Consider the following 14,267-nt stretch of genomic DNA (forward strand, 5'->3'; position numbering starts at 1 on the left):
AACTAGCAAAAAAAATATATATATATATATATATCTACAGTGGACAATAAAAGACATTCTGACAATGACTACTTTCAATCAATCAATACTGATCTGCATTTAGGGCAGTCGCCCAGGTGGCAGATTCCCTATCTGTTGCTGTCCTAGCCTTTTCCTAAATGATTTCAAAGAAATTGGAAATTAATTGAACACATCCCTTGGTAAGTTATTCCAATACCTAACTCCCCTTCCTATAAATGAATATTTGCCCCAGTTTGTCCTCTTGAATTCCAACTTTATCTTCATATTGGGATATTTCCTACTTTTATATACACCATTCAGACTTATTCGTCTACTAATGTCATTCCACGCCATCTCTCCGCTGACAGCTCGTAACATACCACTTAGTCGAGCAGCTCTTCTTCTTTCTCTCAATTCTTCCCAGCCCAAACATTGCAACATTTTTGTAACGCTACTCTTTTGTCGGAAATCACCCAGAACAAATCGAGCTGCTTTTCTTTGGATTTTTTCCAGTTCTTGAATCAGGTAATCGTGGTGAGGGTCCCATACACTGGAACCATACTCTAGTTGGGGTCTTACCAGAGATATGCACTCTCCTTTACATCCTTACTACAAACCCTAAATACCCTCATAACCATGTGCAGAGATCTGTACCCTTTATTTACAATCCCATTTATGTGATTACCCCAATGAAGATCTTTCCTTATATTAACACCTAGATACGTACAATGATCCCCAAAAGGAACTTTCACCCCATCAACGCAGTAATTAAAACTGAGGGGACTTTTCCTATTTGTGAAACTCACATCCTGACTTTTAACCCCGGAACTTCTCTACGCGCAAAAATGGCGGGTGTTCCTCCCTATAACTCTTAGGCTGGGAAGAGTTTGTCAATGAAACACTTCTTACATATCAATGTTCACAATTGAGTTCGAGATATGGATGGCAGGGTAGAGATGCTATGTTTTCCCCGCCCTTCTGCATGGTTTCGAAGGCTGAACACTCAGTCCTTTGCCGGAGACGTGGATCGAAGCTTTCGAAACGAACTTTTACAGAATAATACTCCGAATTCTAAATAGAAAGGGAGACCAGTGAGGAAGTGCTCAACTTGTTAAATAGGGGCCGATGACCTTAGATGTTAGGCCTCCTTAAACAACAAGCATCATTATCATAAGCTTGTTAAATAAGAAAAGATGAGCTCTTAACAACCATCAAGCAGTGAAATCTCAGGTACATCGTGAGAGGTGAACGATATGAATTTCTCGAACTCATCGTCGAGGAGAAAATCTTAGGAGAGCGATCTGTAGTGAGACAGAGAAATTCCTGGCCTAAAGACTTGCGCCGCTGGTATGGACGACCTTCCATTGTAATATTTCGAACCAGTATTTCGCGAATAATCCTAATCAATTGGATCGCCAACCTTCGTAGGGAGACGGCATCCTCAGACGAAGATAGATGGCAAGAATACAGCCATCGGCAACCTTTTAATATATTGTCAGTAGTTTCCCATTTCCTCTCCAAGCAAACATATCCTCCTCTCAATATCAAGTCAGTGTTCCATAGATCCAGTTATCTGGTCGTGTAGTAGGTAGGCAAGCTTTATTAGAAACTAGCATGTGCCCGCGTTTATTAATGCAACCGTTAGATGTTTCTAAACTATATATTTAAAAGGAAATTAAAACATTATTTTTCTTAACTCACATAGTCTTGACGTAAATTGCATGCAATACATTATTTTATTTTTTTATATTGTTACTTTCAATGCTTAAGATTTTGGGTATGACTTTCATGACGTCAACTTAATCAGATGAGTTAAAACGGCTTCCTACGCCATGAACGTAAAATGGCTCCTTGAATTGTATTCTCTACCTATCTTATGTACGTTGCCTAGCGACAGTGACTCTATGCATTTAATCTTGGTGACAGCACGTTGGTTTGCCGTATCCCAATACACGTTTTCTGATGGTTTTTCGTTCATAACTCACCAACGAAAACTAAAATGAAAATTCCGGCTTCGAGGTGCATTCTGACCCCCTTCCATCTACCTATGTTCAAAATTTCAGATCTCAGCGTGCTGTAGATTTTGCTGAGCATCGCGCACAGACAGACAAACACTTCCGTTTATTATTATAGATAGATAAATAGATAAATCACCCGTCTTCCATTGAGGGAGATAGTAAAGTTACGGAATACATAAACTACAGTAAGGAAAATAGTAGCCTATACAATTATAGTAATGACATTGTACTCAATAATGTTTGCTGGAAAATTCGTCGTTAGCCAGAGATTACGATCGCGGATATAAATGAAACTGTATAATTTGCAAAGAATCATAAAAGGGAATTTTCGAATTTTAGAGGGTAGTGGTTGCGTTTTTGGTAGGGTGCCTCAAGGTCCGAACAGAAGGCCTCTGACAACCCGTTTAACAAGAGGAATATTATACTTGGCTGACAGATATGGAAGAAACCAAAGCCCATGGCGCAACAGCCCCGAAGGGCCTTGGCCTACCAAGCAACCGCTGCTCATCCCGAAGGCCTGTAGATTACGAGGTGTCGTGTGGTGAACACGACGAATCCTCCCGGCCGTTATTCTTGGCTTTTCAGACCGGCACCGCCACCTCACCGTCAGATAGCTCCTCAATTATAATCACGTATTCTGAGTGGACCTCGAACCAGCCCCCGGATCCAAGTAAAAATCGAAGCCGGAGCCTCCGGGTAAGAAGCAGGCAAACTAACTCTACACCACGAGACCGGCAGATATGGTTGACACGGCGTATAAATTGATCATTTTTTTTTCAGATTAATATCCCGTGGCTGATGCAAGTTCATTTCGAAGCGAATGGTAGGATCTAACACCATCTTCCTTATTGATGGCTATGATGTCCACTCTTCTCTTTGAGTCGTCGGTAGAGACGCAGTTAATTTCTTCATGCACCTCTAATCTACGCTGCTTCAGGCCTTGAGAAATTGATGTCCTTACTCGATGGTGACAATTGCTGCGCAGTAATTCGGTGCTCCTGCTGAAGCCCAGCACATGTCCAAGAGTTTCGGTCTCTTTGCAACCGTTTTGGCGGCAACTGGTTGAGCTGAAAGTTCTGCTGGGAATCGATCTTACTGCGGTCACGTTGCACGATATTTTTATAGCATGTATGCACTCGGAAGAAGATAACGGTGACTTGCAAGGCATCCAGGAGTTGGCTTTCGGGTCATCGGGTGAAAACCACTCCTCTCCCTTTATGTAAGAATTGACATCATAACCGAGAAGATCGATCTCTCATTATCTCTCGCAGATTTCATCCATTGGTTTTAGAGGAAGACTTCCTTTATCGATGTTCAGTTCATGGAGCGCCATGTTCTGGTCATCGGAAGTTTTTCGTATATGATAGAGCTGTACGTCCTAAACTGGGAGCAAGCGATTGCAGATATTATAGTGCTGAATATTAGCCTCCCATTCGACGCAGAGTATTCCCATACCACTGAACTTCTTAGGACTATGCAACATGGAGTTTCGCTTCTTTGTTTTTCTTGCTAGTTGCTTTACGTCGCACCGGCATAGATAGGTCTTATGGCGACGATGGGACAGGAAAGGTCTAGGAGTGGGAAGGAAGTCCGTGGCCTTAATGTACAGCCCCAGCATTTACCAGGTGTGAAAATGGGAAACCATTTTCAGGGCTGCCGACAGTGGGGTTCGAACCTACTATCTCGCCAATACTGGATACTTCTTATAATTTTGACCAGATCTTTAATAATAGTGCTGGATAAATCAGTTAAAGATAATCACTCTAGTGGGTACATCAATCCTGGTAAAATGAATTCACTGATAAATTTTACTTTCTGTTCCGGTTTTAAAAGTGTAGTTTTAACTTAATTTAGGTTAGTAATTACTTTATATTAGTCAAGAGATATTTCGTTAATGAAATCCTTTCCTACATACCTGATTCGTTCATTATTTGATGTGACTGATGGATCCAATTTTCTTTTCTTTAGAATAATACATTTACTTTCTTGTGGGTTAATATTTAGACCTATTTTTGCGAAGCTTGTGAAGTTGTTGCATCTTGTCCTGTTGATTATTCAGTGAATGCAAAAGCAGACCATGGTAGAATTTCTTCGGACAAAATGTATCCGTACTTATCATTGACGTCATGGTCGGTAAGATCATGTAATATTTTATTAATTACCAAATTGAAAAGGAATTTTGAAGTAGAGGAACCTTGTGCTACTCCGCATTTAACTGCTATAAGTTTCAATGTCTTAGAATTAGCTTCCACTTGAATACTGTTCTGCAAAAGGAAATCTACATTAAGTTTACGTAAATTTACTGGAATGACAGACTGCTGAAGAGCCCACCTGATGCGCTCATTCATAATAGAATCAAACGCTTTCGCTATGTCGATAAAAATAACGCAACCAACGTTCCGGTAGCTCTTAGCATCTTGAAGGCAACCATTGACTGGTACATATTGTGACCTTTCGCGCATCTCTGAATTCTGGGTTCTGGTTATAAATGTTATACCTCGGCTGGTTGTCATGCGGAAATGCAAAAGATTCCACTCAAGGGACGTAAAGGTTCATCGATTCGGGTCACACTAAGGCACGGTTAACTTTATTTTAGATCTGACTGACGTATGAGGAGGTTTGTGAATCAATACCTCAACCTGAACTATCATGATATTACCTTATTCTATCAAATGAGAAATCCGAAAATATTTCTTTTCGTGGAAGGATATCCCGTTTAATAATCAACATATTCGGAATAACAATTACAATATAAATGAAAGAAAAGCAACACAAATGGACGTCAGAAGTGATTGAACATTAAATAAATCAAAAGAAAACAGTTCTAATCCCTGATTCTTGTTCGTATGCTATTTTACATCATCATGTTCTTATCATAAGATGTTGGTCGCTATAATAACAATAATATTTAAAATTCGCAAGAAAATAAAAGAAAGAAACCAACACTCGCATTGCTGAAGGCTTAATTTAACAGATAAGTCCATCATTCATCACATCCATCTTCTGACTGATGGTTAAAATTATGGAGTCTTGTTTGTTTGGCACACCTATTCACTTATTTCAAAATACACTGACTGACAGAGCAAATGCAACACCAAGAAGGAGTGGTTCGAAAGGGATGAAAGTTGGGGAAAAACAGAGACGGCACGGACGAATAATTGATGTTTATTTCAAACCGATATGCAGGTTACACAATGCGCACGGCATCGACTCAGTAGGATGTAGGACCACCGCGAGCGGCGATGCACGCAGAAACACGTCGAGGTACAGAGTCAATAAGAGTGCGGATGGTGTCCTGAGGGATGGTTCTCCATTCTCTGTCAACCATTTGCCACAGTTGGTCGTCCGTACGAGGCTGGGGCAGAGTTTGCAAACGGCGTCCAATGAGATCCCACACGTGTTCGATTGGTGAGAGATCCGGAGAGTACGCTGGCCACGGAAGCATCTGTACACCTCGTAGAGCCTGTTGGGAGATGCGAGCAGTGTGTGGGCGGGCATTATCCTGCTGAAACAGAGCATTGGGCAGCCCCTGAAGGTACGGGAGTGCCACCGGCCGCAGCACATGCTGCACGTAGCGGTGGGCATTTAACGTGCCTTGAATACGCACTAGAGGTGACGTGGGATCATACGAAATAGCGCCCCAAACCATGATGCCGCGTTGTCTAGCGGTAGGGCGCTCCACAATTACTGCCGGATTTGACCTTTCTCCACGCCGACGCCACACTCGTCTGCGGTGACTATCACTGACAGAACAGAAGCGTGACTCATCGGAGAACACGACGTTCCGCCATTCCCTCATCCAAGTCGCTCTAGCCCGGCACCATGCCAGGCGTGCACGTCTATGCTGTGGAGTCAACGGTAGTCTTCTGAGCGGACGCCGGGAGTGCAGGCCTCCTTCAACCAATCGACGGGAAATTGTTCTGGTCGATATTGGAACAGCCAGGGTGTCTTGCACATGCTGAAGAATGGCGGTTGACGTGGCGTGCGGGGCTGCCACCGCTTCACCGCTTGGCGGCGGATGCGCCGATCCTCGCGTGCTGACGTCACTCGGGCTGCGCCTGGACCCCTCGCACGTGCCACATGTCCCTGCGCCAACCATCTTCGCCACAGGCGCTGCACCGTGGACACATCCCTATGGGTATCGGCTGCGATTTGACGAAGCGACCAACCTGCCCTTCTCAGCCCGATCACCATACCCCTCGTAAAGTCGTCTGTCTGCTGGAAATGCCTCCGTTGACGGCGGCCTGGCATTCTTAGCTATACACGTGTCCTGTGGCACACGACAACACGTTCTACAATGACTGTCGGCTGAGAAATCACGGTACGAAGTGGGCCATTCGCCAACGCCGTGTCCCATTTATCGTTCGCTACGTGCGCAGCACAGCGGCGCATTTCTCATCATGAGCATACCTCAGTGACGTCAGTCTACCCTGCAATTGGCATAAAGTTCTGACCACTCCTTCTTGGTGTGGCATTTGCTCTGTCAGTCAGTGTACATGTCTTAATATCCCGTTATTATTATGGAATCACCATTTAATTCATCGAAAATCTAGCTAAACAGCTTGAACGCAGTAATAACTTGTTCATATCGCTATCGTTCAGGTCAAAAAATGACCAAAGAAACATAGGACAACGTTATGATCCTTCTAAACATCAAAGTTGGGCAATAAAATGCAATCAATCTCCTCTGAACTCCATTGGCAGCTGCAACTAAATAACAAATATCTGAAAATACAATCATCACCAACTATAAGGACTCAAGATCTACGATGACTCTGCAGCCATAGCATTCTCCGTGAAAGAAACCTGGAAAATCTACTTCAGCTCTAAGCATCAACTCTATAATCTATAAGAAGAAATTAGCTAGCAAGAATATCAATCTACACACTACTCATAAGTAAAGGTTACACGTTCCATCTGTGACATGGCTCACATCTGCATGGTGTCATCAACTAATGAAGATTTTACATCATCCTTCGATATTGTGCGCAATTACCTATACTGTATCTTAAATTAAGGTATCTTTGATGATCATCATACAAGTGTCTCCAATACACCTCGAAACATTATCGCAAATCTCGCCTTTATGCCTAAGTAGTCATTACTCATTACTGCAATCAAATTCATATGCATTACGAAATTAATCTTCACTACAACAAATATCACCGGGACTTCTAACACCCCATTATTCCATTAAATACTCAATCCCAATGAAACATTCTTCAACGATCCACACAACATCAATCACTCACATTATTCGACGACCCTATCACAATAAACCTCTCATCATTTTATACACATGTCATGCTCAACGAATTCTCGTTTCATTTTAAACATACCTTATCTCACGAAGACTATTCATCCTGATACAACTATCAACACAATGTCACCGCGGTAATATCACTATCACACTCGCGAATACTACGCCTAATATAAAATATGATCGTAGATGACTCTAAATCATGCAATTATAATCACTTACGATTCCTTTCAAACACCATATCCGAACCATAAATTAAACTGAGGTTCATTTATAATGACACTACCGTAACACGCGTGTCATCCATGACAAAATTTTACCCGCATAACACTTACTAGTGAACGCTTAGATTCTCATAACATAGCGTACAACAGATCATAATTTTCAGGATTATTCACATTAAAACTCACAATATTCCTACCAATCTTAAGGTAATGATTGACGACTAAACGGTTGCATTCAAGTTGTATGTCTGGGCATGTCATATTTTTGACATCATGAAATTATACTACTCTACTTTAAGCAACTATATAGCAGTATAAATAAATTTATTTTGAATACTTATCGGCCGTTGACTTCAGGAAGAAGACACCTCTCATTTTCAGGTCTTAGCTTTATCCGTTGTTATCCATCCCAACACTCTTCAGGTGGTGATTATCGTTTTAAGAGGCAGTACAACTGTTCAACCATCCTCTATAAAACATCAATCAGAGCGGAAATATGGAAGGGGTCCGACACTTCGAAAAATATAGGTATCGGCCAAAGGAAGACAAGGGCCACGAAGGGCGTGAAAATGAATGACTCCGTAGGCCTCCATACGTAATACCGTTGGGGTCGGAAGAGAAAAAGAGTTAACCAAGGGAGGTCGGATAGTATAGATGAAAGTGAGAAGCCTAGCACAAGTAAGTGGAAGCAATGCCAAGACTCAGCTGAGGACCCCGTGGTCGCCAATCCACTATCCAAAGTTTAGAGACCCTGGGGCACCTTTTAGTCGCCTCTTACGACAGGCAGGGGATACCGTGGGTGTTATTCAACCGCCTCCACCCACAGGGGCAACACTCCTCAAAGCTGGTGGTGGTTGTGGTGGTGGTGGTGGTGGTGGTGGTGGTGGTGGTGGTGGTGGTGGTGGTGGTGGTGAGTATTGTTTTAAGAGTAAGTACAACTAGGCAATCATCCTCTATTTAACACTAATCAGAGAGAAAAATGGAAGGGATCCGACACTTCGAAAAATGAAGATATCGGCCAAAGGAAGACAAGAGCCACGAAGGGCGTGAAAACGAAAGACTCACTAGCCCTCGCAAACCTAATAGCGTCGGGGTCGGAAAAGAACAAGTTTTGACCAAGGGAGGTCGGACAGGATAGATGAAAGTGAGGAGGCTGGCACAAGTAAGTGGAAGCAATGCCAGGACTCAGCTGAGGGCCCCGTGGCCACCAACACACGCTCCATAGTTCAGAGCCCCTAGGGCCCCTTTTAATCGCCTCTTACGACAGGCAGGGAATACCGTGGGTGTTATTCTACCGCCGCCATCCACAGGGGTGACACTCCTCCAATCCTTCAAGACCACATCTTAAATTTGTTAGCCATGCTGGGATTTATCAACATCTTATCATAAACTTCTTCAGTGGTACTCGACATCATTAAAACTGAAACTTGTAATATGCTATTAGTATTAAACTACACACATGAATATCATTTACAATATTATCAGCCAACACTTGCCTTAGTATTTTAGAGAGAATTAGATATATACCTTTCCTCATTACAATGAATTATTCTTATTACTAATGACAATCTCGTAATTAAATTCAGCTTTTCATATGATTTCCTTCTAAATCGTGTGGCAACCCTTCTAATGCTTACAGAATCCTTTCAACAAATTGTATTGTTCTCCTAAATCTAATGCTAGACTGCAATAATAAAAGTCGGTTTGCATTTGAAGACTCCTCCAAGTAGTTTCAGCTTCCCATATGTTTTTGACGTTAAGTACGTAACCCCTTTGATACAGAGTGCTCCTAAAATCATTGACATTGGCAAAGGAATTCATTTAACAATCCGTCACATGATAGTTTGGTGTGCCAGTCGACTATTTCATCACGAGTCTCGATTCTAGAATTATATCGGACTAGATAGACAAGGTATGGCCACCATATATATGGTCCATTTGATCCAACTCATTCCATGGCCTCCGATACATATTTCTGCTGTTAATGTTTCTCGCCATTTATTTACATCTATTTATCTTCTGCCTGAAAAACTGCGATGTTTATTTAATTCTGTCTTTTGTGCTACGACATTCTATTATCAGTCGCAATTGAATGAGATACCACGGGGTTCTGAACTTATTACTTTGGCGGTAACTTCAATCCGCTGTCTGTTATTTATTTGGTTCAGCGAGTTATTTGAGTTTCTAACATACTTGGGCGTGTGATAACTGGACGTATGATTTCATTACTTTTTACGTTACCATAAACTTCCAATGTTTCCACCGACTCTAATCCAACATTAATTAGAAGGTTATAATATCGAAGAAATGTTAACTGCTTATAAGTTGAAATTATTATTCATCAGCCAGGTGTATTATAGGTGATAATGATTCTTAGATCAAAGGTCGGGCAATGTTATTAGATAGAGGTCCATAATAAATTATGGAGCCCAGACATTCAAACAGAAAAGACACTAATGAACGTAAATACGTTTGTAGCCGAGAAATTTCATTTTGCCTCCAATTCACAAAATCGATAGTCGTAATCATCTAAAGTAGTCAATACCCGAATTTCACTTCGAGATTTGTTTGCATGTAACTTACCCTGTAGGATCTGACCTACAAATTACTGATAAAGTACATATCTGCACGGGAGATAAACTCCTCGAAGGAGAAAAATCTCTTGGCAATTAGCTTGCTCTACCTGCCTTCCTGTAGATCGGGCAGAATCATACATTGAGGTTTCTAAATTTCTGAGCGAACTATATTGAGCAAATATCTCAACTAGTCAATCATTTGACTCAGATTGACAGAAAGTGTTATTCCAAAAAATGTATATGCATTGACAGAGGGAACATTTAAGGCCAGGGTCCAAATGACACTATTTCAGTTTTTGATTGCTCCAGAATGGTGTTGATAGTCATCTAAGATCTGAGATCTTCTAGCTCATAGGTGGATAGAGGGCGGGAAGAGCCGAGAGCGGCTTAGAACTAATAGTTTTTACTGTAAAGACTAGCTGGCGGTATACGAATTCAAGGAGCAAGCAAAGCCACAGCAGTGTACCTGGCTGAGAATGTTTACCCAATACAATCGTACATTTCTTTTCTCGTTCATACGTTTCCCAAACAAGTTTTATATATTGGCCTACAGTCAAAGAATTATTTAGTTCTCACATGTCAAAATAAATAATTTGGCTTCCTACCCATAATCTAACGAAATTAATATAATTATAACATATTTACTTAGCACATAGCGTTTGTATACAGAATAACTTATCCTGTTTCCTCACCATAATTTAATGCATAGAACAGAACGACATATTAGGCACAATAACACTCCTAAGAGTTCAAATCTGTTTGGATACGCGCCGCTTCACTGGTTGTAACTGAGAGCCGTGCAAGCAGGTGCTAGGCTGTGCTCTGCTCCTTGACCTGCCTAAGCTACAGCACTGCTCATTGAGTCGAGTAGTGGCCGCCTTCGTTTTAGCTGTCTGGGATGGGATTGTGGCGACGTTTAGTAAATTCACAGAGGCTTGCAGACTGAACGCTGAAAGGCATAACAGTCTATAATGATAATGTATGTACCGAGCTCGATAGCTGCAGTCGCTTAAGTCCCAGTATTCGGGAGATAGTGGGTTCGAACCCCACTGTCGGCAGCCCTGAAAATGGTTTTCCGTGGTTTCCCATTTTCACACCAGGCAAATGCTGGGGCTGTACCTTAATTAAGGCCACGGCCGCTTCCTTCCCACTCCTAGCCCTTCCCTGTCCCGTCGTCGCCATAAGACCTATCTGTGTCGGTGCGACGTAAAGCAACAATGTATGTATGTATGTATGTATGTATGTATGTATGTATGTATGTATGTATGTATGTATGTATGTATGTATATATATATGTATATATGTATGTACGTATGTATGTATGTATGTATATATGTATGTATGTATGTATGTATGTATGTATGTATGTATGTATGTATGGATATTATTATTGAAAATGAAAATCCGCAGCCTGTTTCCAGTCATTCGACCGGGTCACGAATGGAATGAATTAAGCCCCACCTAGCGGCTAGGATAGGAATTGCGCCGGTTGACGAAGCTTGTCGCACTCCTCTGGAGCAATGGTTGATGAATGACAGACGAAATGAAATGATATTGGAGAGTGTTGCTGAAATGAAATATGTCAGGGAAAACTAGAGTACCCGGAGAAAAACATGTCCCGCCTCCGCGTTGTCCAGCACAAATCTCACATGGAGTGACCGGGATTTGAAACACGGAACCCAGCGGTGAGAGGCCGGCGCGCTGCCGCCTGAGCCACGGAGGCTTGCTGGGTTATTATTATTATTATTATTATTATTATTATTATTATTATTATTATTATTATTGTGCGTTTGACCATCTAAGGAGGTCCTGCCATTGTACTTCTTCTTCTGTCCGACTCGTTGGCTGAATGATCGGGGTACTGGCCTTCGGTTCAGAGGGTCCCGGGTTAGATTCCCGGCCTGGTCGGGGATTTTAACCTTCATTGGTTAATTCCAGTGGCTCGGGGACTGGGTGTTTGTGCTGTCCCCAACATCGCTGCAACTCACACATCACACATAACATTATCCTCCACCACAATAACACGCAGTTACCTACACATGACAGATGCCGCCCACCCTCATCGGAGGGTCTGCCTTACAAGGGCTGCACCCGGTCAGAAATAGCCACACGAAATTATTTTAATTATACTTCTTGTTCTTCTCATCCTCCCAAATATTCCTCGTTCTCTCGGCAAGGTCTGTAACCACACGTTTTTTTTAAGTTACAAATATCTTGCCTGCGTTTCCTTCGGGGTGAACTTTCTTGCGTTGATTTTCTGTTTATATGTAGCCAGGGGAGTTCCCAGTGGATCAGTAACGACTTCTATGAAATTCTTTTAGGTACTTTGGTTTGTTGGATTCCATTGATGACAAGGAAGATTTTCTTAGTCAGTCGCGTCGTACTTTCATGCTATATGTCTGTATAACTGAATACGTCATTTCCGTGCGGCTGAAGTGAATAATTCGGTCATTAAGTAAATATGTTCTGAGCATTTACGCATCCAGATACCATCTCGGATCATGGATTCGAATATTTCTCTAAGTATCTGCGTCAGTGCTTAATTAGTAGCAAAGGAGGAGAAGCTCTAAATTCACAGTACTTACTAACTTAAAAATGTGCACAAATTATGCATTTGAATAATCTGCATAGAAGTACATTATATCCTATATACCTGGTCTATTATGGTAGAGCAACAAATGGAAATGAGTAAGAAAGCCTGCAGATATACTTTTTCTTAGTTAAGTATACTTCGACGCAATTCCATGTTATTTTTACCTTCTCGTTTGATCTCCTTTCCGTTTGTGTCAGTTGCTGCATGATTCCTTAAAACACCCACAAATTCACATAATTTGAAGCATCAAATATTGTTAAACAAGGACCAATAATCCTAATAAACAACAATTCTGAGACTGTGCATACTAACAAAGACTATCGATTTAAATGTATCATTAAATTCATCTACTACTCCTCCGACTAGTCACGTCTTCAGCTGCATAGAACGGATGGATGTCAGCGTATCTGACGAGAGACATCGGAGAACGAACACTCTGCTGGACGAACACAAGGTGGTGGTCTAAGTGTTATGGACTGGACAGATTCTTCTCGTGTTATTCCCTAGGTCCCATCACCCATGTGGAATAAAATCCTGATCAATTTGGTTATGAATCCATCCTCGGCGATAACGACCACCCGTAGATGATGATTGCCTTTTCTGTGGAGGATAGAATCTTCTAGCATGATAATGTGGCATCCCATGTGGCTATAAGTGTCCGCAAGTGGCTGGAAAACCAGGATCGAGGCATCAAAGTTCCTCCCTGGCACCCAAACAGCTCCGATCTCCATATCATTGAAAATTTGTGGTACCACTTTCTTTTCCTCCATGCCTTGAACCACGCTTTAGGGCAGCTCTTGTGGTTAATGCTACATCTGTCTCATCCGCCACGCACCCTTCAAGAGTTGTGGGACACAACGCAGACAACATGATTCCAGATACCCGTGGAGACCCATCATTTAGTCATAGCACTCTGCCTCCCCCTAACCCACCCTTCTTCTCCTCCATGCCTTGAAACATGTCTTAGGGCAGCGCTTGTGGTTAATGCTACATCTGAGTGTAAAAATCTCCTACTGGTTTCAAAGAGTGTGTTTTGTAACTAGTGCCATCTCAAGTGGTTTGATGTATGGATGTACACATTACCTAAAACGAGAAAGCGGTATTTGAAAACAGTGTATACTTAAGGTCATCTTCGAGTCCTGATTAAATCCTATAATGACTGCTTTATTTGTTTCCAGGAAATAACCGGGTGACACCGAAGCATCCAGTCATGGTGTTCATCCACGGAGAGTCCTTCGAATGGAATTCCGGCAACGCGTACGATGGTTGTGCGCTAGCAAGTTATGGTCACGTGGTGGTGGTTACCTTCAACTTTCGCCTGGGGATACTAGGTGAGTAACTACTAGAATAACAGACAACCCGATATTGTATTTGTCTCCAGTCGAGAGAGTACTCCGTTAGAGAAGAAAATCCACCGCCTGTTTTCCAGTCATTGACCGGGTCAGGGATGGAATGAATGAATGAATGAATCCCCATCTAGCGGCGAGGATAGGAATTGTGTTGGCTGCCGAAGCATGTGGCATTCCTCTGGGGCAATAATTAATTACGAAGAGATGAAATGATATTGGAGAGTGTTGCTAGAATGGATAATGACAG

General features: G+C 42.1%; 1 protein-coding gene across 1 annotated transcript in view; it reads left to right on the forward strand.

Moving 5' to 3' along the window:
* The window catches only part of LOC136885394 (uncharacterized), a 682,520-nt gene that overhangs the window by 553,433 nt on the left and 114,820 nt on the right, over positions 1-14,267 (forward strand). The window contains exon 2 of the mRNA XM_067157906.2: positions 13,850-14,002. Coding sequence (XP_067014007.2) covers positions 13,850-14,002 — 153 coding nt within the window. The remainder of the gene's footprint in view (positions 1-13,849; positions 14,003-14,267) is intronic.

This window comes from Anabrus simplex, chromosome 14 (genome assembly GCF_040414725.1).
Source record: "Anabrus simplex isolate iqAnaSimp1 chromosome 14, ASM4041472v1, whole genome shotgun sequence".
Taxonomy (NCBI): domain Eukaryota; kingdom Metazoa; phylum Arthropoda; class Insecta; order Orthoptera; family Tettigoniidae; genus Anabrus; species Anabrus simplex.